This window comes from Betta splendens, chromosome 24, assembly GCF_900634795.4.
Source record: "Betta splendens chromosome 24, fBetSpl5.4, whole genome shotgun sequence".
NCBI classification, from domain to species: domain Eukaryota; kingdom Metazoa; phylum Chordata; class Actinopteri; order Anabantiformes; family Osphronemidae; genus Betta; species Betta splendens.
Window position 1 is genome coordinate 2,941,507 of NC_040901.2, and position 26,481 is coordinate 2,967,987.

The following is a 26,481-nucleotide window of genomic DNA, read 5'->3' on the forward strand; positions in this document are numbered from 1 at the left end:
GAACAAATGATTCATCATTTATTTTATAAAAACTGCAACAGCTTTGTAACTTCAACAACAAAGAGCCCACATGTGGGCTTCTTTCTGCGTGGCCTCATTCCAAAGACATGCAGACATTCAGGCTGTAGATGCGGATGTGAGAGTGTCTCAGACGGTGAGTGGGCCTCTCAGATCCCTCCACTGCCTTCGCTCTTTGTTTTTGCTGCTTCACTGAATGGAGGAATGACGTGCAGCACCGTGGGCGAGGGGCGCAGACTGCGGCTGGCCTGCAGGGGGCGGTAGAGCCTCGTACTGAGCAGGCGTCAGAAGAAGAAGCAGCGCGTCATCCATCTTGTGGCGAAGCAGTTCAGCGAGCGTCTGATCAAACGTTGTTTGTTATTGTGGAAGAGAACCAACCATCATGGGAGCCGTCCTGGGACTGTGCTCCATGGCGAGCTGGGTAAGACACACAGGAGTCCACGTCGACGATGAAGTCTGTCCGCGTGTTGATGTTGATGTGTTTACAAGGCGGCCGTGACTGCGCAATAACAGAGCGTCAGGTCGGGATGCGGCTGTGGCGCAGACGCGCGTCGAAAATCAAACTCGCATTAACGCTCGCCGAAGCCCGTCAAATCGAGCGAACGACACGCGTCTTAGGCGATGAGTGCTTGTCGTTGTGTGCCGGTGTCCGTTAACCGCCGTGTAAACAGCCCCGGGCCTCTCGCTTCACCGCAGGTCCCCTGCCTGTGCGGCAGCGCCCCCTGTCTGCTGTGCCGGTGCTGCCCCAGCGGCAACAACTCCACCGTCACCCGCCTCATCTACGCCTTCTTCCTGCTGCTGGGGGTGGGCGTCGCCTGCGTCATGCTGATGCCCGGCATGGAGGGCCAGCTCAAGAAGGTAGGGACACGGCACCAGGACAGGAAGTAGCGACGGATCAGTTACTGTGTTATTCGTCTCTATCATCATTCTGCTAGTTAACTTTCATCGACCTCTCAGCTGTTGATGCCGGGTCGTTCCATCCTAAATGAGGCTTTGAACAGCAGCTCTCTCTGCCCGCTCCGTGTGCTGTTGTAGATCCCAGGGTTCTGTGAGGGAGGGATGGGCTCGTCCATCCCCGGCGTGGAGGGCCACGTGAACTGCGACGTCCTGGTCGGCTACAAGGCCGTGTACCGCGTTTGCTTCGGGATGGCCATGTTCTTCCTCCTCTTCTCTCTGCTGATGATCAAAGTGAAGAGCAGCCAGGACCCCCGGGCTGCTCTGCACAACGGGTGAGCCCGCCCACGCCTGGGAGGATGCATTAGCTACATGCATAATAGGAACCAATCCACACCAGAACCCACTGAGCATCAAAACTAATGTGGTTTCAGTACAGTAATTAAGATTAGAGAAAGAATAGGTATGAACTGCAAATTGGTTCAGTTGCAATTTGACGTTCTGTTTTGTCTCGGTTCTAAACGAGCTGACGCGCCAACAATGAACAGTCCAGGTTTAGCCTTGAATTAGATCCGAAACCCAACAATGTTCAGTTTGCAGGAAAACAGCGCTTTAGGAGGAATCAGCCTCCGTCAGTTAAACTGCCGTCTGGACGCCCTCGAACTAATTCCGTGTTGTCACTTTCAGCTTCTGGTTCTTCAAGTTTGCTGCAGCTGTCGCCATCACTGTGGGATCGTTTTTCATCGCAGAAGGCCCCTTTACTACGGGTAAACACGTCTGCTCTTGGTCAGGTGTTCGTCCGTGTCCCCACGTTTAGGCCTGTGGTTCCTGACTGTTGCTTTGGGTTCTCAGTGTGGTTCTACATTGGCATGTCCGGAGCCTTCTGCTTCATCCTCATCCAGCTGGTGTTGCTGATCGACTTTGCCCATTCGTGGAACGAGTCTTGGGTGGAGAAGATGGAGGAGGGCAACTCGCGCTGTTGGTATGCAGGTACGGTCGTGTGCGCGATCAGTCCTGCCGCCTATTAATGAACATCCCATAATAATGATACGTGATGAAGTTGTGCCGTGTGTTCACAGCGCTGCTCTCAGTCACAGCACTGAACTACCTGCTGTCTCTGGTGTCTCTGGTCATGTTCTACATCTACTACACCCACTCTGATGGCTGCACTGAGAACAAAGTCTTCATCAGCATCAACATGCTGCTGTGTATCGCTGCATCTGTTATGTCCATCCTGCCTCAGATCCAGGTTCAGGCCACACACTGATCGATATTCAGGGAACGGCGTTAAAACCTTTGGACTTTGATTTGACTTTGCTTTTCCTGTTTTTGTAAAGGAGTCCCAGCCCAGGTCTGGTCTGCTGCAGTCCTCCCTGGTTACCCTGTACACCATGTACCTGACCTGGTCTGCCATGACCAATGAGCCTGGTAAGTTAACAGACACCAGCAGGTACAGAGTGGGAGCGCAGCACTAACCCAGGTTCCACGGGTGCAGTGATGGGACACGGGTTCTGACTCTTTTCTCACAGACAGGAAGTGTAACCCGAGCCTGCTGGGCATCATCGGACTGAACACCACCACTCCTGCAGGACAGGACCACGTGGTTCAGTGGTGGGATGCGCAGGGGATTGTGGGATTGATCCTTTTCCTTATGTGTGTCCTCTACTCCAGGTGAGTACCTAGAAGCCTGAGTTTGACTAGAGATCACAGAGTTGTGTCACTCACTCACCACCTCCCTCCCTCCCTCCCTGCCTCCACAGCATTCGTAACTCATCCAACGCGCAGGTGAACAAACTGACTCTGACCAGTGACGAGTCTGCGCTGATCGAGGATGGACCTCAGCCTGACAGCTTCGAGGAGGGCAGTGGCCTCAACAGGGCCGTGGACAATGAGAAGGACGGCGTCACCTACTCGTACTCTTTCTTCCACTTCATGCTGTTCCTGGCTTCGCTCTACATCATGATGACGCTCACCAACTGGTACAGGTAGGGCGGTGCTGAGGACCACACATACGACGAATGGCCACCAGTGTAGTTTGTAATTAAAGCCGTGTTCCTTCTTCAGCCCTGACTCCAACTATGAGGCCATGACGAGCAAGTGGCCCTCTGTGTGGGTGAAGATCTCGTCCAGCTGGATCTGCATCGCCCTCTATGTCTGGACTCTGGTGGCTCCGCTAGTCCTGGTCAACAGAGACTTTGACTGAAACCTCCACGTGGCCCGTGCTCAGTTAAGCTCCACTTCACTGTTTTTAGTTTGACAAGGTCATTAACAGTAGACTCCTACATTCACATCAGCTAGCGCTGGAGCCTGCACTCAGACTGTCTCTGGGTCCTGTCCCAGCTCTGACTGCAGCCCAGTGGCGCCATCGAGTTCCCCTGCACTGTAAATACGTCCTGTGTGACCTGCATGCTTTCCCTTGAACGCTTGATGTGTATTAACATTAGCTGTATGTGAAGCTTTTGCCAGGATTGTGATGATGCTTTGAACCGTGCGCCCCCGTGTGGGCAGCGTCAGTGTTACAGACAGTAAAATGACGGAAGCCTGGCGCTGTCAGACTGAAGTGGAAAGCGAGAGTTCAGCTCCGTGTTCCATCATCAGCTGCTCTCGACTCACGGACAACAAGGCTTTCCTCTTTTTGCTGCTTGGATGTAAAAGAAAATTGCTACATTGAGTTGTGAACCCTGTACTGTAGATAAGTTATTTGATTGTCTTCTGATTTGTTGTGGCTGTACCTTTTGTGTGATTCCTTCACATTTTCTCCCTTTTGACATGTAAAAGTAAATTAAAGTCGTTTAATAAAACTAATTAAAAAGGACGAGTGGCTCCTTGTTTCAGTCTCTCCTGCTCCTTAAAGAAAACTAGTGACTGCATATCATCAAAGGAACCTGTCAGTATTTACTGCAGTGGCCTCTCCACCCATTGTTGTTTGGATGATGTGCTCAGTCATAAGTCTTTATTGACACAGTCCAGCTTCTGATAACCTGAACACGCTCAACGTCACAGCAGGAGCAAAAGGACTCAATGAGGTTGTGGCAGCGTTTTGTAGTCACAAACTATCCGCTTTACAAAAAGAGGAATTATATCAAGTTCCCCAGATAAAGACGAAGGTAATAATGAAGTCTGAGTGAGGTGGTGCATTCTGTGTGAACTACAACAGATGGGAGCTTTGACGCTATGCAGCTTTTCAGTGCCTTTGAACTCCCACTTCAAATCACAGAAGCTGACAAATGCTTTATTTTACTGTAAGTGTAAGCACATTGTTAACAGCAACTCAATGCACGATGGGTAACAGGATACAAAAGCCAGTGCAAATATGAGAACAACCAATGTGCTCTACAGAGAGTCCAGGCAGGAAGTAAGACGACCCACTGGTGTTCAGTCGGTGACCCTGTGACGTCCTCGTGTAAAGTGCAAGAAAGGATGTATCACTTCCACTGTGACGTATACGTTACAGGACTCAACTAGCAGAAGCAGACAAACAGGATGTGGAGCCTACAAAACGCTGCTTCGCTGCTGGAGGCTTCAGGCCGTTCTTCTCATTCAACAGCCACTTTGTGTCTCTGCCCCAGATTGAGTTTGGGAGGAGTCCATGCGCCATGACTCACACATTCTGCCCCAGCAAGGTTAAAGGTCATCCTCTCTGAACACAGAGCTTCTGTCTCTGGGACCCTGGAGGAAAAGTACCATGAAAACGTCCAGGCAGGAAGCAGAGACACTGTAGAGTCTGGAGCATGTGGGTGCTTCCTTTCCTGAGCCCTAAGATGTGGACACGATGGTCACGGACCCACTGGATGGAGCACTCACCAGTGATCACTCTTAAGGTCAGAGGTCGTCTCTTCCCGTAATAAAACACCCGAATGAAATGTATGTGTTTTAGCGTATACACATGTATTAACACAAATATTGTTGACAAATATAAAAGTAAACAGGAGAGTAGATAAAATGACAATATCTATTTACATCAAAGCTCACACACACACACACACACACACACACACACACACACACACACACACACACACACACACACACACTGGCTACTCAGTCCCGTCGCAGTGAAAGCTGCTTTGCTCCTCATTCAGCTGGTACATACTGGTTTCGATACATGGATTTGTCTGAACTCGATCGCTAAGTGGAGACCACGTCTTCCCACGCAGGCCCATCAACCTGGACCCACCTGACGCTCAGCAGCAGCATTGCTCTGAACGTCTGACTGCTCTGACCCTTAGGCCACGCGTACAGGCAGCTCGTCCCCGGCGTCGGGGCCCAGGCTGGTGTAAGTGACGGAGGGCTCCACGCGTGCTGGACTCAGTGGGGGGTCGGAAGCCGCTTGGCTGCCTGTGTTCCTGAACTGCTTGTAGACCCGCGGGTCCTGGGCCACATAGGTAGATGAGGACGAGTAGAGAACCAAGCCCAGGACGATGATGAAGAAGGAGAGCAGGTATAGGCCTGAGAACTGGAACACGCACACACACACACACACAGAGGCTGCATAAACAGCTGGACATCACCAACGGCCACGCCTGCTGCCGTGACTGTACCTTGTAGTGGAAGAGGAGGAGGCCACAGAAGAGGCTGTAAAGATCAGCCGTGAGCAGAGAGAGATTGACTGAGGTGGCACTGGTCCTCCTCATCACCACTGGCATGAAGCTGTACAGGCAGAACATGAAGGCACTGAAACTGACATAGAGCAGACCTGCAGCCACACAGAGGGAGAAACCGGTCGATTACCTCTAACGGGGGATCAGTGCATTGGATGAGTGCATGTGTCCGTGACTCTCACCTATCTGCCAGTCCCACGGCACCTTCAGCAGCTCCTTGTGCTCCATGATGGCCCTGCGCCAAGCACAGGCAGAGTCACAGAGTGGCATAAACGCTCAGAAGGTCCAAGTCTGCACCGACAAACTTACAGCTGGATGCCGCTGAAGAAGGACCCGAAGAGGCCCATCATGCCCAGGAACTCCACGCGGCTCCGGTTCTTCACGATGAACTCCTGGCAGACGTTGGACACGCCGTACAGGGTTGCTCCTCCCAGAACCAGCAGGTCCCCGAACAGCTGTTGTCCCCCTGCACACATGAAGGGTTACAGAACAGAACCGCTCCGTCGCCGCCTCCTGAGCGCGCACTCACCCAGGCCCTGCTGCCGGCCCAGCAGGACGTCGGCTCCCACCATGCAGCCGATGCCCAGCAGGCAGAGCCCTGCGCCGACAAAGTGGACGGCCTTGTACCTCACCAAGAGGAAGAACCAGGACAGCAGCAGGACCACCGGGATGACAAAGCAGTCGAGGAGCTGAGGGAGGGCACAGACACAGAACAGACACTCATTTGGAGGCTCTGGCCTCGCAGCAAAACCCCCTGGGACCGACTCCAGTCTGTGTGGCGTTTGCACGTTCTCCCTGTGTGATGATGAGTGAGAGCTGCGGCAAGTGGACCACTTTTGATGCAAGTGGGCCAGAAGCACCTGCTGGTGATGCTCGGTGCGACCCAGAGAGGCAGCGAAGTGGACCTCAGCACGGTGACGACAGAAAGCACCGCTGAGGGAATGTACCTCCATAGCAGTGTGTGTGTGTGTGTGTGTGTGTGTGTGTGTGTGTGTGTGTGTGTGTGTGTGTGTGTGTGTGTGTGTGTCGCCATCAGGACTTTGGTGCGTTCACTGGAGGTGGCTTACGTTGGACATATCTGCTCTATGAGCACCGGTTCTATGAGCTTCTTCTCGTCTGTGTCTGCATCTGAACCCAATAAACACAGTCACCTGTACACTGGAGAGGGTGGTGTACTGATAGGCTCTGAGGACCAAGTAGTTGGCTTCAATGTCCACCACACCCAGAATCATGTATTTCCACCAGCGCTGCCTCAGAATGGCCAACAGGTTCCCGTCCCCTGGTAACACAGACACACAGGGAACATCATGAATACACACACACACACACACACACACCCACTTTGTCTTTGTGACAGCTACGTTCAGCATGAGCGGGAACCAGTTAGTATTACTGGTCCACAGTCACATGCATCTGCTTCTCTCTGTACCTTGTCTCACTGCAAGAGTGGTCGTGTAGACGAGAAACAGCAGGATGTAATTGAGGAAGCTCTGGAACACTGGAGTGTTGGCGCGGAAGTCGTCGGCCAGGTACTTGCTGGTCAGACCGATCCCACAGACTAACAAGGACAGGACTTGACCCAAGGCCAGCGTCACCAGCAGGTCCCTGCAGAGAACAGGGGGAAGCGTCAGCGCCTGTGCGACGCGTGCAGCCACCACTTCACAGTCCACATTGAGGAAACGGAATGTTTTCAAGAGGCCATTCATCTGTGGCTCAGATGCGGCTCGCTGCCAGTACAGATCACATCCACAGGGGACACAGACCCGGCTCAGACACACGTTCAAATGAACAGCCAGACGCTAATAAAGGAATTCAAACGCATGCTGTTACTGTTAATAAAGCCGTCTCCCTGTTAGTGGCTGCATTAATACATGACGGTGAAGCCACGCGGGTCTGGGAGTCTGCCTGCAGTCAGACAGGGACAAACGAGAAGAGCAGATGGCAGCACAGGGCTGAGGACGGAGTGCGTGTTGTGATTCTGAGCGCTAATGTCTGAGGGCACGAGCAGGTGAACAGACGCACGAGGCGCTGCAAACAAGGACAAGTCAGCAGCCATTGTGCAGCACAGCCCCAGCGCAGGCTCGTGAACGCACCACGGCAGCCTCCTCCTCTGCCAGCAGGCACCGGACCGGCACACGGTGTCCAGGCTCCACTCCAGCCGCCAGCCACGGGCTGAAGGGGTGCCCCGACGCGCGCGCGCGCGCACGCGCTCGGCGAAGGGACGACGCTATGTGATCACGTTGACATCTGTTGCACGAGGAGCCTGATGCAGCAGCGCGGGACCGACGGGCGTGATGTTACAGGTTGTGTACGCAGCGACGAGCGGGGACTCGACCCGGACGGAGCGTCGTCGTGGAGCAGCCTACCTGCTTAGGACCTTCCTGATCCGCTGGTAAAGGCTCGGCGCCTGGGTGCCCGGACCTCTGGGAGCGCTCTCCACAGTGGAGACCACAGAAATCATCCTTCCACAGACGGGAGCGCAGATCACCGCATTCTGCGCCGAGGAGGAGGAAGAGGAGGAGGAGGAGGAGGAGGAGGAGGAGAAGGAGTCCGCGCCGCAGGCGTCGCTGGTTACGGAGCAAGTGGCTGCTGCTCAGATGCCCTTCCCCGACCACTGACTACAGGATACTGAGCGAACGGCTGTATCTAAAGCAGCGACGCCAATTCGCCACAAGGCGGCGCCGTTTCCCAGGCTGAAGACGCTCATGCGCCAACGGAACCGAGACGGTTTGTGGTTCGTGTATGTGCTGTGGTGCAACAGTTAAACCATCTCAGCATATGTGATTTAAAAAACGGCCACTGCATCAGGCGTCAAATGTTAAAAGCATCAATTAAAACACTGGAATCACAGCAAGACTCGAGCACTGTAAAGGAATTCTGTCGGTAACATTTAATGACACCAATCAGGTCCATGAGCAGCGAGTGTGCACTCGCTGACACATGTGAAGATCCGGTGGAATGGAACCGTTTGTTGTTGCAGGCTTTTGTACGTTGCAGTGAGACATTCAGCTTTCTAGACATGTCCGTCCAGTGACATCACCAGATGATGGTGACGTGCCCCGTGGTGCTCAACGGTCACTGGCCTGGTAGATGGATGAGCTGAGCATCGGCCTGAGAAACAGAAGGTCTCTGGTTCGATCCCTGCCTCTGGCACCTTAAGCAAGACACTTCCCATTAGCTCCCCTTGCACTGTGGCTGCCCACTGCTCCGCAGGCGACAGTTCAGATAAATTTTCAACAATTGTGACCTATAACCAGTGAAGACCCAGCTGCACCCTGACAACTAGTTACTGCATCACCTTCACATATCAGGCTCTGTGTTATGCTCTCCAGGGATGAGCAATCAACTCTCACCCATCCATGCTTCCACTGGAGACCAGTGGTACATAACCTTTCTATCTACCACGTGAGCAGTTTAAATAAAACCAGTAACAGAGACACATGAAACTTTGTGAACCCCTTCTTTTCTCTAATACATTAGAGATATGCAGAAAACTCAAACAATACCTGCTTAGAGCCATAATGAAAGACATCATGCACACTTAAAATGTATCTGAGCAAATGGGTGTGAACCTCTAAAATCGTAAATCCATTTGAAGGAGAATTTAGTCTGCGAAGCTACATCTTACTCAAAGCTAGTCAATCATTACTTGGAAACTTAAGCCTCTGTCGCAGTGGCTAATTAATGTGCAGAAGACAAACAGTGAGCCAGACGTCCATTGGAAGAATATCAGCTTTAGGATTTGGATCTACTTAGGAGCAGCACGACCAAACACAAAGTTGATGATGACTCAGACTTTGTCCTATAAAAATGCTGCTTAGGTTATTCAAACATTAAACCATCTTCCACAATGAATATGTGTGTACATGTCATTCCTAAAACTGAGTTATTTTATCTGTTCTCACGACTTCAGCAGAAACACTCACGTTGAAACAAAGAGTTCACAAACTTTTAGGTGCCACTGCTTTTGTAAAGATAAACTGTTGTCAGACGAGTCACATTTTATTGTTTACAATAGTTCAGACAAACTAACAACACCGATGTCTTTGTTAAAACCATTAATGGAGGTGCTGATGACCCTTCAGGATGTGGCAGTTAGATTGAGACCCACTGACAGAATCAGAATCAGGAGGGGCAAAGCTCACAGTGTCTTATTAAGACATCTATAATCTGGGCCACTTTCCTACAATACAAGTGGGACCAGTGGGAAAGAGGGTCTAGAAATGTGTCTGATGTCTGATCTGTGCTTTTTCCTATCAGAGCTTTTATGTCTGATAGCGATTTTTATTAACCAGAGCTCTGGATGTCTCTGTAGCAGCACAACACACAAACACGGGACTGCAAGCTGGAGGCCACAGGGGCAAAAACAGAGAATTCTTGTATTCACACATCAACTGCTCTGACCCTAAACTCAACTTTCATTGTTCAGCTCTTGCAGCAGTCAAGCTTCTCCCCTAAAGTTAAGCTCTGTTACTCGGGATGCCTTGCGTAGATGGACACAAAGCCTTGTTTCTTCTGTGTTGTCATTTGAGTCAAGGCGAGTCATTTTCTCAGTCTTCAGTGGGAAGGAGCAGCTGAAGATTGAATGACAAACCGTGGGCCAGAGGCTCAGAGGACAGAGTCTGTGTGGACAGTCTTCTCATGTCTGTGTTTTCCCTTGGCTTCCGTGAGTCCTAGGAATGTGACTTATTATAGCACGAGATCTGTTGGCTGGCCCTCATCAGCAGTCTGTTAGACATCCAGGAGATGCACGCAGATGGGTATGGAAGCAGTGGGGGACAGAGGGGCCTCTACTTGTCCACACTCTCCTTTGTCAACTCCCATACATCACTGGCCAAGCCGCTGCTGACAGGCACTGTAGCGTTGCAGTGCCGCCATGAAGTCCTCATAGGACACACTTTTGTGGGAAGGCAGAAAGCTGGGGAGACACAACAAAACAGAACACACACATCAAAGACAGGACACGGAGCACAAAACAGGCTGAACGATCAACATTGACATCTGCTGGAGGGTTTGTTCATCTCTCAATCGTGCTACATTCAAGCTCTTAAACAATTAAACCTGCATCGTCATCCAAAGGCAGGGACATACATGAATTCAGTGAGTCTGATGTGCCAGGGAAGGAAGCCCAGCGTGCTGTCCACTGGGCCGAACTTCACCACCAGCTCAGGATCGGGAATATTCTTAGACTCTGAAACAATAACAAAACATATGCAGCACATTGTCAACAGATGCAGAAGAACTGGGCTGAGTCAAGAGAATCGTAAAGCGTTACGTTTTGTGAATAATTACTATTAAATATCAAAAGATTTGCTACAATAAATATTTTAACTGCAGTTTCTTAGTATGGAAAGATTTATGAGTAAGATTAGAGGCTGGTTAGCCTGGATCTGTCTGGTTACAGCCAACACCGGATGTTATAAGTAGATCCCAACAATAATATTTAGGTACCCACAGAGTCTCAAATGCTCTATTAGACACATACTTCAAAAATCCTTTGTCTTAAGTAACTTAGATCATCTTGCAGTGTAAAGGTCACAGACTGCTGTTTTGCTGTACAGGCGACGTAATCAAGCAGTGACACTAAAACTAAATGACCTCTGATCTAATTTAATGTTTCATTACTTAGCTACTCTGACACAGACATACTGTATCAGTGGATGTAGCAACGTGGCAGCCTAGCTTCCGGTTTTGTGTGTGTAACATGCTGCAAGTGGGACTGCAGCAGTCAAATATTCAGGACTTTCCCTGAATGCTCACCACACAGAGCAAAACAAACAGATAGCAGTTCCCCCTCCTGGCATGAAACTCGTGAACTTTAACACAGGCAAACACACCCACACACACGATACCTCTGAGCAGTACGTCCAGCATGGAGACGCTGATGTCTTTGGAGCTCCTCTCCTTGTTTTCTACAGAGCGACAGAGCTGCTGAGCTACCTGGACGATGCTCTGCTTCCCGTCCTCTGGAGACAGCACCTTTACTACAGGCCTACAGGACAACACTGGATACACACATACACAATCAGTGGAACATCATGTTATTAACCACTGGGACAAATATGACACTAACACCTGCAGAGTTTTCATGGCATTTAGGTCTGGTGAAAGATGTGTATGCTTAATTTAATTTAACATAGACTTATTCTGCATGCATGGACAGATAGTGATAGATAATCAACCCTTTATTTTAAATAGAAAGATTGCTTTCTTCTCTCATTTTGACTAAAACACATGAATAATTCCACAACTATTATATTAAAGCAGCATTAAAAATGTGATTGTGCATTTTACAGCAAGAAAAGACATTTACATTTGTTCTGATGATACTAAAAGTGATTAAACAATGTCCTCAGAGATGCATCCCTTGCTACATTGATTATTTACAACAAAGAAACATGGAATAAATAAAAATAATAAATGCAATGAAAAATTTAAAGAACAGATTTGCAGTTTTCCATGTACGCCTTGACACAGAAACAGGTTTTGGTTGTTTATGTATTTGAGCAATACCCTTCTACTACCAAAGCAGACACTGGCTGCTTCGATACCAGAGCCTTTAGTCATATTATTTCTTCACTTTGGAGCAGCTTAAAAACCTGCTCTGAGCCAGGGAAACTAGCTGCGGAGTGGCACCAACGTCTTTAGCTGGAGGCTAAAGTTTGGGTTTTTAAAGCAATCAAGAGGAAGTAATCTTATTCAAGTCAACAGTGTTTTAATAAATCAGGGTAGTTGTAGACCACAGCTCCATTCTCCTCTGACACCAGAGAACAATTATTTACATCACAAGCAAAGTGTAGCCTTTACTTTTTCCAACTTGATAAAGTCATGAAGATCAGATCACATTTCATGATTCCTTTAGCAGAAAATCAGAAACCCATACGAAACCAAACTGTTCCACTACATTCAGAGTAGACGTTGCATGTGTATGACACTTACCTTGGTGCTGTTTGTCACTGCCGTTACTAATGAACTCCACGTTGTGTTTAGAGCCCTCTGCACCCAACAAGTCCTGCTGCAGTGTCACTATTTCTTCCACAAGACGAGAGTTATTCTTCCGAAAAATACCTGAGGGAAGACACCAATGATCCCTAACGTCAGCTTGTGTTGTAAACTAGTGTGATGAACATGAGCCACCAGGTCCCATATTTAGGCAGGAAGTTAACTTGGACACAAACAGTATCAGATTTTCATAGCTAGGCCTAATAATACACTCATGTACTTGGGCATTTTGGTTTGCCTAGTAACTGGAAAAATGAACGCGATTTCTCCATAACTAGGACGCGTAATGTGGAACCAGCTCAATCACATGACTGTTTTGAAACAGCAGGAGGCTGCGGCAACTAGCTTAGAACGGCTGAACGTTAAAAGGTAACGAAGAGCAGCTGGAAGCAGATCGGTGCCGGGACGATGCTCACCCTGATGGTCGTAGACGCTGACATAAGATATGCCCACCGCCATGCACCACACCACTAGGTTCGCTATGTCCGTGTAGCTAAGCTCTTCTTCCGCCACCAGGAGGCCGATGTGGACCGGCAGTTTCTCCAAAGATCTGCCGTCGGACAACCACCGACTACGGCGACTGGCAGTGCGGTTCCCAGCCAGCGGGTTAGCGTCAGGGTTACGGTGGGACTTCTTCTGGCGGTCCGAGAACCCGGCCAGAGCTACCGGCAGGAGAAGAGCGGCCACAGCCCGCTCCCACAGCCGGCCCTTCCAGCTCCGAAGCCGCGCACGGAGCCAGGAGACGAGCGCTCTGTTGACGTGGACCAGAACAAGCAAAAGCCGCCATAACATGCCGTAAACCAGAGCCATTAGTGTCCTTATTCTGTCGTCAAGGCCCGAAGGGCAACGGTCGAGTCGGCAGTGCACTAATATGCACCTGCTAAATCTGATTCAGCCCTGCAAACACTGCAGCGTAACCGCCGCCATCTTCCTCTTTCCTGCGTCACCCCTGACCTGTGAACCGTCTGCGTGATACACGTTGCTCGTTGATTGGACGAGACGGGGACATTCACGACCTTCTTCTTCTTCTTTTTCCCTTTGCTCTTCTTCGTTCTTCTCTCGCGGTTTTGGTTCATTACCGCCACTTTCTAAGTTAGAGCCAACAAAAAAACCTACTAATAATAAATTAATTGAAAACTATATTATTTGCCCCTGCTTGTGATAAACGGATGGATTAATATATATATATACATTTTTTTCAACGCAATAATAATAACAACAATATTATTATTATTATTATTATTATTATTATTATTATTATTATTATTATTATTATTATTATTATTATTATATTTTAAGGGAAAATGAAAAATGTATTTATTTACAATACGCGCTGTAAAGGTATATGAAGAACAAACCTATCTGGGTTGTTACAAGGCTGTCCAGTTGGTGGCGGTAACGAGCCGTTGCTTGTTTTTGTCTTGAAAACAATAAAGACGAAGAAGCAGTCAAATAAAGGCGGAATACTGTGTCTGTAGACTGTAATAGGTACAAGTTGCGCAGCTTGTTTGCCGTTGCAACCCAAGGCCGCCGTGAAAGGAAAGGCCACATGGCGACTAGAAACCTGAGACGCACTGGCCTTTCAGACGAAATATGCGACAGACTCAAAAGACAACACATAGAAAGTTGTAAGGTAAGACTGTAGCCAACCGCTGGTTGGTGGCTGCTGTGTAATAGACAGCTCCGGAAACAAATAACAAATAAATAATAATAATAAATTTTCATGCAAACGTTTCTTAAAACAGTTCTGACAATGACCTCAACTTAATATAGTAGTACTGATACAGTCTCTATCACAGGCTTTGGGTCATTTATATTTAATTTTTTAACAGGAAGAACAAGAAGAAGTTATTAATACTAGATAAATGTAAATTAATTTCTCTTTGAAAAATCAAACTGCTATTGTGTATAATAGAATGTGTGGAGCACTTCTACTTCCAAGTGATTTACTCCTAAGTTTATCTAAGTTTTGTACCTTTACTTGTATTCATGTACTTCTTCTGCCACTGCTATTCTGGGATGTAATAGGGAATCCTATGCACCATGTTATTTATGGGTCATATGACTTTCCACACGTGGTTGTCCACCCTTGCTCTGACTTAGTTTTTCTCTGTAGGATTTGTTGTCCCTGACACCCATCGAAGTGATGCATGCTGCAGGGTTAAGTTACCAGAAGGCCACAGTGCTGCTGCAGTCAGTGAGCAAAGCAGTCGCACCACCAGTCACCACGGTTTGAGCACTTCTTTACTTTTGTCTGGCATCTTAGTATGCACGATCTAATAAGCTAAAGGCCTTGTTTTGTTGAACAATGGAAAGACAAAAACTTGTAATCAGTCACCATAACCTTATATAAATAGCCAGTAGTAACAATAACAAATGACAACAGTATTAATAGCCAAACACAAGGCGTATGTATGTATGTACAGACTGCACCACAGATAAGCCGTTAAAACAATGTGATGCATGCATTTGTGCACGTGTATGAAAACTGCCATCTTCCAAAGTTACCTCAACCAGTTGAAGCAAACATCCTCACACAATGAGCCTGGTTCTGCAGGTCCCCGACTCACCGTCTCCTGGTGCTGCGCCATGGGATGTGTTGGATTTCAGTAAAAATCGGTTGGTCCTTGGCTCCTAAACTGAGACGAGTAGAAATAATGCAACTAGGACATAGGACTATTATGAGTTTTGAGTATAGCTGAGTGTCCATCCATCACCTGATCATTTTTTATTCTTATTGATTCCTTGTTTAACTTCCAAAAAACTAAAATAAAGAAAAATATGCACATGCATGCACAGCAATCTGTATGATCTGTAAAGGAGGCCTTCTACTTTGTTCTGCATTTCACTTCCCAGCCTCAGCTGTGATGTTTGTCAGACACTGTTAGTGTTTCATGTGGTTTTCTTTTCTTTCCTCTGTTCGTAGGCTCTTGAGATCTGGAATCAACACTCACAGTCCTGTTTTTCTACATCTTTGCCTGCCCTGGATAAACTACTGAGAGGAGGCTTGCCCTGTGGGACAATAACAGAGGTACAGAAACGAATGATCACTCCAGACTCTGGAGACACGCACAGTCTGCTAGACTGGGTTTAATTGGTCCTGTAGTATAAATGCAACAAGGATATATATGAAATTTCAGGTTAATTCCCACCTGTTCTGGCATGTTGAGCACCTTTGGTTTTCTTATTGTGTGTTAATACTGTATTTATCTGCTCCAGTCAAGCACACTCCACCATTCTCCGACTCTCCTCTCAGGTGACGGGGCCGTCTGGATGTGGGAAGACTCAGATGTGCTTGATGCTCAGTGTTTTCGCCACAATGCCAAAGAGTGAGGGCGGCTTGGACAGCAGCGTGATCTACATAGACACAGAAGCAGCTTTCTCTGCTGAGAGGTGGGGCTTGCTCCCGCTGGTGATGTTGAAATGATGACAAACTGATAGACTATAGTGCTGGCCCATCTGGGGACAAATGTAGCTGTTGCAAGCAAGGAATCCATTAGACACATACTGTAGATGTGATATGTGGGCATGGAGAAAGACACAGTCTCTTGCTAACAATTCAGTTAATATACTTGTGAGGAAGACATTTGTATCTAGCAGTTTTCTTCCTCAGGTATTCAAAGCTCTTTGACACTGCATTTCATTTACTCATTCAAACACCAGTGACAGGGCTGCAGCTTAATATGAAGCAGAAAGTGGAGATGGGACTAAATGGTAACCTTCATTACGCCTGAGCTCAGAAAGTCTGCAACTAGAGTCCAGATGTTGACAGTGCAGTGACTGTGATTTTAGGTTGCTGGAGATTGCCCAGAGTCGATTCCCAAAGTACTTCAACTGCAAGGAGAGAGTCCTGCATATGGCTGGCCGGGTGTTTGTCTTCAGGGAGCTCACTTGTGATGATGTTCTCCAGAGGTAATGGATTAGTTATTGTTTGCATTTGATAAGACCAATGGCTGTAACTATAACTCTGTGCTGTATTAGTCCCAGTCCTTAAAGTTGGCCGCTGTCTTTTGAATGTCTGTCAGACTGGAGAGCCTAGAAGAAAACATTATCTCCACCAGAGCCGGCCTCATTATCTTGGACTCTGTAGCTTCAGTGGTGAGAAAGGAGTTTGACACCAAACTTCCTGGGATCCTAATGCAGCGCAGCAGTCTGCTGAGCCACGAGGCCTCTGTCCTCAAATATCTAGCTCACCAGTTCAACATACCTGTAAGTATGACAGTCGTCATTTAAGAGTTAACATACAGGACAATGTCAGCCGTGTGCAGCAATCCTACACTGATCCAGCTGCTTAAGCTGATGGAAGGTAAAATGTCAGTGTATGTGATCGTAAGGGGTGAGGGCTGCTGTGTGGATGAAGCAGTGGTGGCTGCCTATACCTTCAACCTACAGCATGGATCCATTTGACTAGAACAGAAGATTTGTTAATCTAAAATACTGAAAAAACAAACTGGATCGTTTTTTTTTATTTTCCCACTACTGCACAGCCCTTTTCTGTCTGATTGTGTTATATTATATTATTTTTCATTTATATTAACTGATCTGTCTTAGCTGTTTTAAATCTTCCATATATTATAATAATTCAGACATATTCCTCTAGGTGGTCCTGACCAACCAGATCACAACTCATTCAGGGGATGGAGGTGAGGTGTGCGTGCGTGCGTGCCTGTGTGTGTGCACGCTGCAGCTTCACTAACTAGACACCAAACAGCCAGCTGACCCAGCTACAGGAGGTCTACAACACTGGCCCTGTATTTGTCTAAGTGATATCTAGCAATGACAGTCTGTCCCTAGTCACGCTTATTTATTAACCCCAGGGGGTTCTCTCTGGTATAAACACGACTACAGCTTCAGTGATGGCACGCAGTAACACAGTTACTGTACACCATTGTGAGTGATGATGTCAAGTCACTTTCTACTGCCTAGTCCCTGTGAGGCTCACAGCCGTGCTGGATAGCTACTCCTAGAATCCGTCCAGCTAGAGGACAGCCTGCCACACAGCCCTACATGTAGACGTCCTCCCCTGGCTGTTTCAGGCACAACCCACCTGATTAATTGTAAATACCTGGTGACGTGATAATGAAAAGCTTCTTGTGTTCAGTTTATTTAATTTTACAATTTTAAGATACATCACACCAACAAAGTTCAAGGAATATAACAAGGTGTAGTTGACATGAACACATATTTTTTATATTTTTAGGTCAGTACATCAGTGTTTATTTGATTAGGTTTGTTTTACAGCCATGACAGGTTGGTGCTGCATCTGGTGCCAGTCTGTCGAATAAAAAATTAAAACTAGCAATTGTTTCTGCATGTGTAGAACAGTTTTACCTGTGGGTGGCGCCACATGAATCCTCATGATGGAACATCATTCCCTCCTCCCCAGGGATCACATATATAAACCTGTGTGGGGGAGTGCCGGGGGTCGTCAGGTTTACACAGACTTATACCAGACTTTTACCATTGGTAGCTTAATGTTAGCAAATGGCCAGATGGAGTAAGAGAAGCAGGCGCTGGAGGTGGACTAAAGCTAGACCAAGTGTGAGAGGATGAAGATGATGCTACCTGCTATCAGTGATATGTTTTCATATCCAACCATTATTCTAGGGTTCGTCTGTTCCTGGTTTTCCTGGTTTGACCTAATTGACTTGTTCCACAGTTCACGGCTGACATGTGATGTTGCTATTCACATACACATTTCCTAAGGAAATGTTTTGAGGAAGGGACCTTTCTGATATGACAATAGTGAGGAAGGATTCCTGCTTAGCATGTGGAAAAATCATCAAGGGGCCAGTGAGGCGTGTTTGCTATGAAAGCTCCACACCCACAAGCCTGGGAGAGTAAAAGTCAAACTGTATCCTGCAAACTGACAATGACAAAATATGGATTCTTTCTCAGTAATGGTTAATGATGTGTTTCAGTGATTAAAGTGATCAAATACCAATTGGATCTACACTCACTCGCCTCATATTACAGTATTTATGTTACATTTAAGAGGCCATGTCGGGTTATCTGCTTAATACATTATAAACCTAAGGTGCCATTTCATCTGCTAACTTTAGTCTCTCATCAGAACCTTTGTCCTGCTGGGTTTCAGGATCTGCTGGGTTTGTGACAGCGGCTCTGGGGAACACGTGGAGTCACAGCATCAACACACGACTTGTTCTGCAGTATGTAACCCCACAGCAGAGGCAGGTGAGACGTGCACCTGACTCCCTTCACCACAACCAGGGTTTCTCCAAAAAGGATCATCTAATACACAGACAGCTGATTAATCCATGTGAACTATGAGGTTTAACAGTGTAGATTTTGTCCTGGTTGAACCGTACAAACACTACACTCGTAGAGTCTGTGGTCTCTAAAGGTGCAGTTTAAGGTGGAGACTGCTGACCTTTGACCTGAAGCTTTGGGCATCCAGCCTCGTTTGAGACCCTGTTCCTCATGGCATTCTGTTGGGATTTGTCCAGAACTCACCCCCCACCCTGTACGAGACGACCATCTATAAACATTCTATTAATTTTCTGTATGTCCACATAAGGCAGGTTTCAACTTAAACAACCTTTACCTTATGTTTTTTTTCCATCTGTGTGCTGTTTCCTTTCCTGATGACACAGACATATTCACAATGCCGGGATTTGTCTGTCTCAAATGCTGAAGGAATGGTTCACGACACAGCAGAACTAATTTTCACACATGATCTGGTCATCAAAGTCAAGACCGCTAGCAAACCGGCAATTCTGCACACTAACTTGACTGGGTCATGAATAGAACTATAGACAGAGCTGAATATGAAAATACTGGCTAAGCTATGCCTCGGCACATACATGTGAGTAATTGTGGCTTTCAGCGAAACGTCATTCGTGCTGTTAGATTGCTCAGAGACTGGAGCTCTCTTCTTATTCTACACATTACATGCATCTAGTTTGAGATGTGTGGTGTCTTTGCTTGATCCTAAGTTAACACACAAGGTGGGTCTGGCGGTTTAGAGCTTTAGACTCTAAGCACTGTAAAACCTTAAGCATTGCTTCCAGATTTATTGCAACTTTCATGTGTCTTGCTTTTATTGACTGCTTTGTTTTTGAGCCACAGAGACGGCTCCAGCTTCGGATGGTGTGCTTACTTGCACTGGACAAATGGACAAAGGAGGGTTGGGTTGGATAAATAGTGGTTTGTAAGCGTGGGTTAGGTTGATGCTCATCCTGTATGACTTACAGATGACTTGCTGAGGCTCCATGACAAAACACATGACACATTCAACTATCTGTTTTGTTTCTTTTTTTTACTATTTTTCAGATACTTATTGCCAAGTCACCTGTGGCTCCATATGCTGTGCTGAACTACACTATTCAGAAGCAGGGATTCTGTATAGAGGGTGAGTGTGTTAAAATCCAGTGTGCAGTGAATAGTGCTTCAGTCGGTGCCGCTCCCTCTTGTGCTGGGTTAGAACCGTAACGCTGTCATGTGACCCGACGGATCAGCTGCATCTCCACTGCGCTGAAAGGGCAGAATGTGTTGTTGGTAGGTGACCTGGAAGCTCAGTGGGTAGGCCATTGTCCTGGGAAGAAGGTCCCCAGTTCAATCCCCGTCTCTGGCACCTTGTGTGTCCTTGAGCAAATCACTTGTTTGCTCCCCTGCTCCCTCAGGATAGATGTGGCAAATGAAAAGATACATTTCCCCACTGTGGGGCGAATAAGGGAAATCACTTAGTTTTGACCCAATTTAATTTTATCTAAGACAGAGGATGGCATGTCCTGTCAACCTTCTGTAACCATTGGTTGATAATGGCAACACTCTACCAGTAAGAAGGCTTGAATGTGAAGGCCTTATTTGTGTTGTGGTGGGAGTTTTCAGCTCTTTGCTGCAGCAGGTGAGACATAAACATCAACATGAACTTAAAGGGGGAAGCGGCACGATGAATTGTAGCTGCTTTCACACACTGTCTTTACGGCAGTGTTGTATTATTATTTATGGAGAGAACAGTTCAGTTCTAGAGCTTTTTCTAGTTTGTGTTTCTCTGAAGCTTCATTTATGCTCTATAAACTTGTTAGATTCTATTTATTTAGTTAGTAAGAGAATTTTTGATTGTAGTTCAATCATCCTATAATAATGAAATGAATAAAAATACACCATCTGCCCCGAATCCCACCTTCAGCACCGTTCATTCCTGACCACCCAGCTGTAGACATTAAGCAGCTCTTCGCTCGTTTCTGTCCCTGAGCCACATGAACTTTCATTAAGTTGACCTGCATTTAAACCTTTTGACTCTTTGTGGTTGAACTTCTCTTCACCTGAAGGTCAACGGGGTTAAACAGTCTCATGTGTCACATGGTTTGTTGTCGACCTTTTCCTTAGTGTCTGACTAACCATAGGTCTCACTGCCACTGACTGCTGCTAAAACCTAAATCCTTTACTTTATTAAATCTGTTTAGCTTGCTTTGAAATGATTACAACCAAACACCATTATGAAGAGCAGAGGAAACGATGTAACCGTTACTTGAACTCTGTTATCGCTACTTGTTCACCCCAGACAGTGTTTAGGACTAAGTCAGTTTCCTATAACGCAGTGTTGCGTCATCATCGATTCAAATGAACTAAACCAACGTTGTGCAATGGTGGTAAAAGTTCATTTACAGTGCATGGTCACTCCCCCATCCTCACGCCAAGTCTTCATGTAGATTGATACAGACAGCGATCGCACCATGCGCCAAGTCTATTGAACCACTTAAAACAAACACATTCACCATGTTAGGAATCACTTCTTGGAACTGGACGTTGCCTGGAACAAGAAGCCATTGTGCAGTGTTCTGATTTCCCCTGGTGCCATTAGACATTACAGGAAGACGATCGTAATGATTCAATAAACCAGGCTGTAAACTAAACAGACACCTCTAAAACCACCGTACCGACCAACAGCCCGACCACTAAGAAGTAAGTGTTTGTAGTGAGGTTTCATGATCAGGGTTTCATTACTTTGACCTGAGTGACTATGTAGGACAGAATATTATTAAACCAATGTGTCGCTTTCTTTTGTTAATGAAGTTGTGATTGTGTGTAGAATCTAAAAGCATGCAGCAATCTGTGTTACCTAACAAAAGCTGTGTTACAACTGGTTTAGTTTATTTAAGCTTTCTCTGTTTCTTCAAAGGCAGAACTTTTAGCTCTGGGCTGATGATTCACGTTTGTTGGTTCTTTGATTTGCCTCTAAGCCTGAATCCAGGTCACAGTATTGTTGTGGGTCCAGTTCCCTGGTATCCAACTCCACCTGGTCTGCGCTCTGCACGCTGAGAAGGCTTGTGGCTATACAAGCGACTCGCTCCGGTGAGCAGCCGCCTCTTTATTTGGACTGTAGCTAATGAGCAGCTGCACACAAACAGAACATCGTTCTCCCACACTTGGTTGACTTTTTTGCTGCAAAGACTGACATCACAGTCAAACATTGCAGATGTGTAAGTGTATCCATTTGATCTTTAAAGGAGCTCCATCTGATTGAAACACACTAGAAAGATTCCTTCCTACAAACTGCCTAAATATGGAGAGAATTAAAGTGTGTGTTGTGTAACTCTCTTTATGTAACTGAGACACTGAAGACATCACCAACATGCTTTTGTTTGACAATTTGGTGATGAGTGTTTGTCTCAAACGGTGTGTGTGCAGAGACCAGACTGTGTCAGCTCCAGTGGAGGGAGTTTGTCCTTCTTATCAGAAGGGCAGAAAACTGCTTGACATGCACATCTGTAGGTTCGTTAGCTCAGGCTCTGTGTCCTCGGATCGCCGGAGAGCTCCTCATGGCCTCTCACTTAGGATCCTGAGCTTCTCCTAATGTCCTTCTGCAACATGAGTGAGACAAGAACCAAGGATTTGAAAGGCAGAGTGACGAAAGGAGAAAGTGTCTGGGAGGACAGGAGAACAAAGAGCTGTTTGTGTGGAGGCAGGGCTCCGGGACGGTCTGAGTTTAAGCTCACTGCTTTGGCCGCTTCCTGGGACCCAGTTGTGTCATTCTGTGCCACCTTCTCTCTTCTGGGTCCAGGCTTCTATCTTTCCTTACCTTCTTGTCCTCCAACATCCTGTATAATTAGGATTATTCCCAAGTAAATGGTTCAATTGAGTAAAATAAAGGGCTAATGTTGCATCAAACCTAGTTCCAATTCAGGATTCAGGATTTTTCTCATCATGGGTTCTGTGTATTTTGAATGAATTCTAAACATCATTTGACGTGTGGAGTGTTATTGATATGGTAGTGATTGAAGCATGGTGGTCTGCTTTCCTCTGCCACGCTGAGATGATTTAGTTGACCATACACACCTGAGCTGTTTGTTTTATTAATTCATACAATATGTGTATGGTTTAGGTTTTTACTGGAAGTTTGGTAGTTGACGTGTTGTCCATCTTGCATCAGCTGCTGCAGTTTCGTTGACTGATTGATGCTGCACCAGGTACTCATTCCTTTTGAGCCTTTAATAACAGCACACTCTGTTTGCAAGGGGTGAACTAAGCCACCAAACGTTTGGTTGATTACAGGCACTCAAATATAATCCATCAAATTTAACACATAACCACATTAGTCTGTGTAGTTAATGTCATATGATCTGCCTTGTGCTATTAATAATATATAATATCCAAATACTGACTTATTTTTTTCTCACATAAATTTCATTAATAGGGACACAAACAGGAACGGCTTGAATGACTTATAAAAATACACCATAATTAAAGACAAAATAGTCCAGTCGCATGGACCTGCCACAGACCTGGTCATTAACCTAACCTAGTGGAGCAGAACGTTTAACCAAAGCCAAGTTGTAAGCGTAAAGGCTACGATGTGCCCCACTTTATCCCCTATGCCTTGTCTTCATGCATAAACTCAAGGCAAGACTCACTGGTCTGTGTCTTCCCAGTCCAGACTCTCTCCAACTCTCATCTTTTTTTGTGTAGTTTATTTAGATTACTTTAGTTTCTTTTCAGATCAGCTGCTTTTCATTTCTTTAACACCAATTCACAACAAATGTCTTTTGAAAGCATTTAGAATGAGCTGGAGGCTTTTCAAAAAGCGAGAAGGGAGCTACTGTGGAATGACAGACGGCCTTCCATCACAGTACAGGATGAGACCACGTATTGACCCTGGTCAGTCTCACCAATTAAATTTAACATTTAAAAACATTCCAAATATTTACTTAAACTTAAACCACTGCGCTTCAACCAACTGGGGGTTCCTGTTTCACTGTCATCACATTTTATTATTAATTATTATTAATTAATTATTATTATTAATAATAATAATATTACTACTATAATAATAATAATAATAATAATAATTAATAATAATAATAATAATAATAATAATAATTAATAATAATAAATAATAATAAATATTATTATTACTACTACTACATCATCCACATGAGGTCGTCTAGAAGTTGAATCATGGCATCGCTAGCATCTGATTTGTGGAGTCTGAGCTTCAGCTGGCTTTTGGCAATCGTTGGGGGCACAGGCCACAGACTGGGAGAGTTAGTGGCCTACATGCATGTGTTCAGAGGAGGCCAGACCCGTGTAATCTCTCCAGGCTGAGCAGTCCATCAGCAAGACTCCTTCCAGTGGAGGGAAGGAGTAGTCCCACAGTCTTCCCTTGAGCAAGCAGATCTGCACTAGAGGGGTTGCTAGTCTCTGCAGGCTGCACCAGGCCGGTGTTTGTTTGTTGCGAACCATTCTCTCTCTTCACTTTTCCACAGTCCCAGTCTTTACTGGGCTGAGGAGATGATGCTGATGGACTGAGAGGACAAGTGGTTTGAGAGAGTGGTGGGCCCTCAACAGGTGGAGACACAGTCTGTGTCCCATTTATCATGCTGCCCTTTCATCTATTCCAAAGAAGATCAGGACCACTTCACAAGTCCAACGGAGAGGACAAACCCGACGAGTCTTTAACGATGAGGGAGGAGCTTAGGAGTACTCACCTGCTCACTACTCTCAGCCCTTCGTTCTCATAACGAGCCCATTGTTACAGGTGGGAGGGGAAACCTTACTGAAGGATAAATGTGTGGCCTTGAGCCAACTTCCTTCAGACAGAAGAAGCCACTTGGTGGTGGAAAAACGTTTCCATGGAAAAGCAGAAATTCTGCTTATAGCTGAAAAAAGATGATGTACAGAATGTGTGGTTCGTCCTGAGGGAACCTTGATAAGTGTTTGACTGGCTCTGTTTGTGCTGTTGTTGTGCTTTCTAGGAAACGACGGTCAGGAAGCAGCATATGGGGGCACAGACCCAGGCCTTCAGCCAATCGCAGTCCGGACTGAATTCAGCTACAACCTGGACAGACCCAACACTGCTACCACTGGTGCGTGCTGTGTGTCACACAATTACTGAGTGCTGTAGTAGTAGCTTATTGGTACACACCACAAGGTTTAACCTCTAGATTCAGCCCTGGAGCCTCAATGACCCTTACTTTGCTCTTTATTAACATTAGTGCAAAGAACAGCAGTGCCTTATTTATAAACTAACATCACATAGAGATTGCTCTCACAGGGTCTACATGTATTAGATGAATTTTTATATTTCATGAACTGGGGCTGAACTGTACATCTAAGTATGAAATACTGTCACTCAGCTTCATAAAGTCCATCTGCTGGAAAATCCATCACATTCAACAATGTTGTTGTGTCACATAATGGATTCTGTACACATGACTTTTACAGGAAGTAGTAGATTCTTCGTAATCATTCCATGTTGATGCACTTTCAATTCCAGATGTCACCATAGACTTCACCGCTGGGAAAAACTCTGATGAAGGTGCTGAAGCTTTTCATTACAACATCCTGAAACAATTGTTATTTTGCTACATGTGTATGAACAAATCTGATGTTTGACCCTGATAAGTGATTGTTTTACAGACATTGGACCTGAGGATGGATCAGCCTGGTGCCAACCCTGACCTGTATCTGCTGAGCTGCACCTCTAACACTGGCTGATCCTATCTGATCGTGGTCAACTACAGCTGGAAGCTTCGTTTCTATGTGTATTTATTTATTTATCTACTGCCTAAACAGCCTACAACTACTTAGTCCTGGTGACTTAGATTTGGGTTCTCACCCTTCACATCACTCATCCACTGGGATTTCTGGCAAAAATCAATAAATGAGTTCCTATGTAAAATGTCTCTGATGTTTGCTAGAATATTTTCTGATCTACCTAACTGAATGTCTGATTTGTCTTTACTTTAATGTCTGTCAATCAGTGGAGTCCTGTTTGAGTAGCTATGGTCAAAAGTAGTGTTTACTTTGTAGTGGTGATGAGTTTAGGACAATGTTAGCATGTACAGTGAGCAGCAGGCTCCTGCAGGAGAGATTAGCCTGAAGCGAGGATCTGGAGAAACACACACCCTGTCAGACTCACCTGTGCCAGTGTGCAGTGGACCATCCTGTTGTGCAAACAGAGTGTTGTAGCGCAGCGTTGGCTCTTATGGTTGCTGTGGGTGCAACACGTCAGTCGTCACTGATGGGAGGACTGGACTTAAAGCCTGGATGAGGGAGCCACATTTTGCTGTTATCCCCTTGGATTGTTGCTATCTGAGACACGGCAACCCTGAGGAATCCTCATCCTTGTAAGGATAAGAAAAACAAGAATATCTTTAATTGTCCCACAGTGGGGAAACAGGGCTTCACAACAGATGACAATACACAGTTGAAAATGAAGCATCAGAAGAAAGTTAACTTGAGTTGGCACAGTACAATGTTATAAAGATGAGCGAAGTGAGTAATGTATGGAGTCATGAGGAAGATTATTGCATATTATGTAAATATTGCACAGAAGAAACTTTTCTGAATAATCATGCAGTGGGTAAGTTATGGACCGGGGGTAAAGGGGGGATTAGATACAGACACTGTACAAGTCAAAGTCCTGGAGGAACTTGGAGAAACCTGGTTTGTACCAGTGTGTGATGGGCTTTGTAGCAGGATGATGGCTCCTGATAAAGAC

The 26,481-nt window shown here is 46.2% G+C and overlaps 4 protein-coding genes across 4 annotated transcripts; 2 read left to right on the forward strand and 2 right to left on the reverse strand.

Annotated features, from left to right (window-relative positions):
- Positions 1–281: 281 nt before the first annotated feature.
- On the forward strand, positions 282–3,727 carry serinc1 (serine incorporator 1). The gene is made up of 10 exons (XM_029141590.3): positions 282–439; positions 715–876; positions 1,054–1,247; positions 1,600–1,679; positions 1,765–1,902; positions 1,992–2,161; positions 2,250–2,340; positions 2,442–2,583; positions 2,673–2,897; positions 2,977–3,727. Exons 1-10 carry the CDS (start codon positions 401–403, stop codon positions 3,113–3,115), a joined length of 1,380 nt encoding a protein of 459 aa, XP_028997423.1. The 5' UTR covers positions 282–400; the 3' UTR covers positions 3,116–3,727.
- Positions 3,728–4,128: 401 nt separating this feature from the next.
- slc35f1 (solute carrier family 35 member F1) lies at positions 4,129–8,222 on the reverse strand. The gene is made up of 8 exons (XM_029140893.3): positions 7,880–8,222; positions 6,943–7,118; positions 6,665–6,792; positions 6,043–6,202; positions 5,823–5,979; positions 5,696–5,748; positions 5,454–5,608; positions 4,129–5,368 (listed from the first exon to the last, which is right to left on the reverse strand). Exons 1-8 carry the CDS (start codon positions 7,972–7,974, stop codon positions 5,138–5,140), a joined length of 1,155 nt encoding a protein of 384 aa, XP_028996726.1. The 5' UTR covers positions 7,975–8,222; the 3' UTR covers positions 4,129–5,137.
- A 166-nt stretch (positions 8,223–8,388) lies between these two features.
- nus1 (NUS1 dehydrodolichyl diphosphate synthase subunit) lies at positions 8,389–13,588 on the reverse strand. Its single transcript, XM_029140895.3, has 5 exons — positions 12,932–13,588; positions 12,453–12,581; positions 11,366–11,518; positions 10,605–10,704; positions 8,389–10,431 (listed from the first exon to the last, which is right to left on the reverse strand). Exons 1-5 carry the CDS (start codon positions 13,323–13,325, stop codon positions 10,341–10,343), a joined length of 867 nt encoding a protein of 288 aa, XP_028996728.1. The 5' UTR covers positions 13,326–13,588; the 3' UTR covers positions 8,389–10,340.
- A 243-nt stretch (positions 13,589–13,831) lies between these two features.
- rad51b (RAD51 paralog B) lies at positions 13,832–25,663 on the forward strand. Its single transcript, XM_029140891.3, has 12 exons — positions 13,832–14,148; positions 14,632–14,745; positions 15,442–15,546; positions 15,772–15,908; positions 16,308–16,427; positions 16,541–16,724; positions 17,116–17,158; positions 18,613–18,710; positions 19,809–19,887; positions 24,734–24,844; positions 25,255–25,296; positions 25,398–25,663. The coding sequence occupies exons 1-12, from the start codon at positions 14,065–14,067 to the stop codon at positions 25,436–25,438; spliced, it is 1,158 nt and encodes a 385-aa protein (XP_028996724.1). The 5' UTR covers positions 13,832–14,064; the 3' UTR covers positions 25,439–25,663.
- Positions 25,664–26,481: the final 818 nt, after the last annotated feature.

What these genes read in the sequence shown, in the direction of transcription:
- serinc1 (XM_029141590.3), top strand. Translation starts at nt 401, where the DNA reads ATGGGAGCCGTCCTGGGACTGTGCTCCATGGCGAGCTGG. An exon ending in TGCCATGACCAATGAGCCTG is followed by an intron (nt 2,341 to 2,441) that starts GTAAGTTAACAG and finishes CTTTTCTCACAG; the next exon opens with ACAGGAAGTGTAACCCGAGC. An exon ending in ATGTGTGTCCTCTACTCCAG is followed by an intron (nt 2,584 to 2,672) that starts GTGAGTACCTAG and finishes CTGCCTCCACAG; the next exon opens with CATTCGTAACTCATCCAACG.
- slc35f1 (XM_029140893.3), bottom strand. Translation starts at nt 7,974, where the DNA reads ATGATTTCTGTGGTCTCCACTGTGGAGAGCGCTCCCAGAGGTCCGGGC. An exon ending in ATCAGGAAGGTCCTAAGCAG is followed by an intron (nt 7,119 to 7,879) that starts GTAGGCTGCTCC and finishes TGTTCTCTGCAG; the next exon opens with GGACCTGCTGGTGACGCTGG. An exon ending in CACTCTTGCAGTGAGACAAG is followed by an intron (nt 6,793 to 6,942) that starts GTACAGAGAGAA and finishes CTGTGTTACCAG; the next exon opens with GGGACGGGAACCTGTTGGCC.
- nus1 (XM_029140895.3), bottom strand. Translation starts at nt 13,325, where the DNA reads ATGGCTCTGGTTTACGGCATGTTATGGCGGCTTTTGCTTGTTCTGGTC. An exon ending in GCTGGACGTACTGCTCAGAG is followed by an intron (nt 10,705 to 11,365) that starts GTATCGTGTGTG and finishes TTATTGTTTCAG; the next exon opens with AGTCTAAGAATATTCCCGAT. An exon ending in ATCAGACTCACTGAATTCAT is followed by an intron (nt 10,432 to 10,604) that starts GTATGTCCCTGC and finishes GTGTCTCCCCAG; the next exon opens with CTTTCTGCCTTCCCACAAAA.
- rad51b (XM_029140891.3), top strand. Translation starts at nt 14,065, where the DNA reads ATGGCGACTAGAAACCTGAGACGCACTGGCCTTTCAGACGAAATATGC. An exon ending in GCAGGGATTCTGTATAGAGG is followed by an intron (nt 19,888 to 24,733) that starts GTGAGTGTGTTA and finishes TGTGCTTTCTAG; the next exon opens with GAAACGACGGTCAGGAAGCA. An exon ending in TGGGAAAAACTCTGATGAAG is followed by an intron (nt 25,297 to 25,397) that starts GTGCTGAAGCTT and finishes ATTGTTTTACAG; the next exon opens with ACATTGGACCTGAGGATGGA.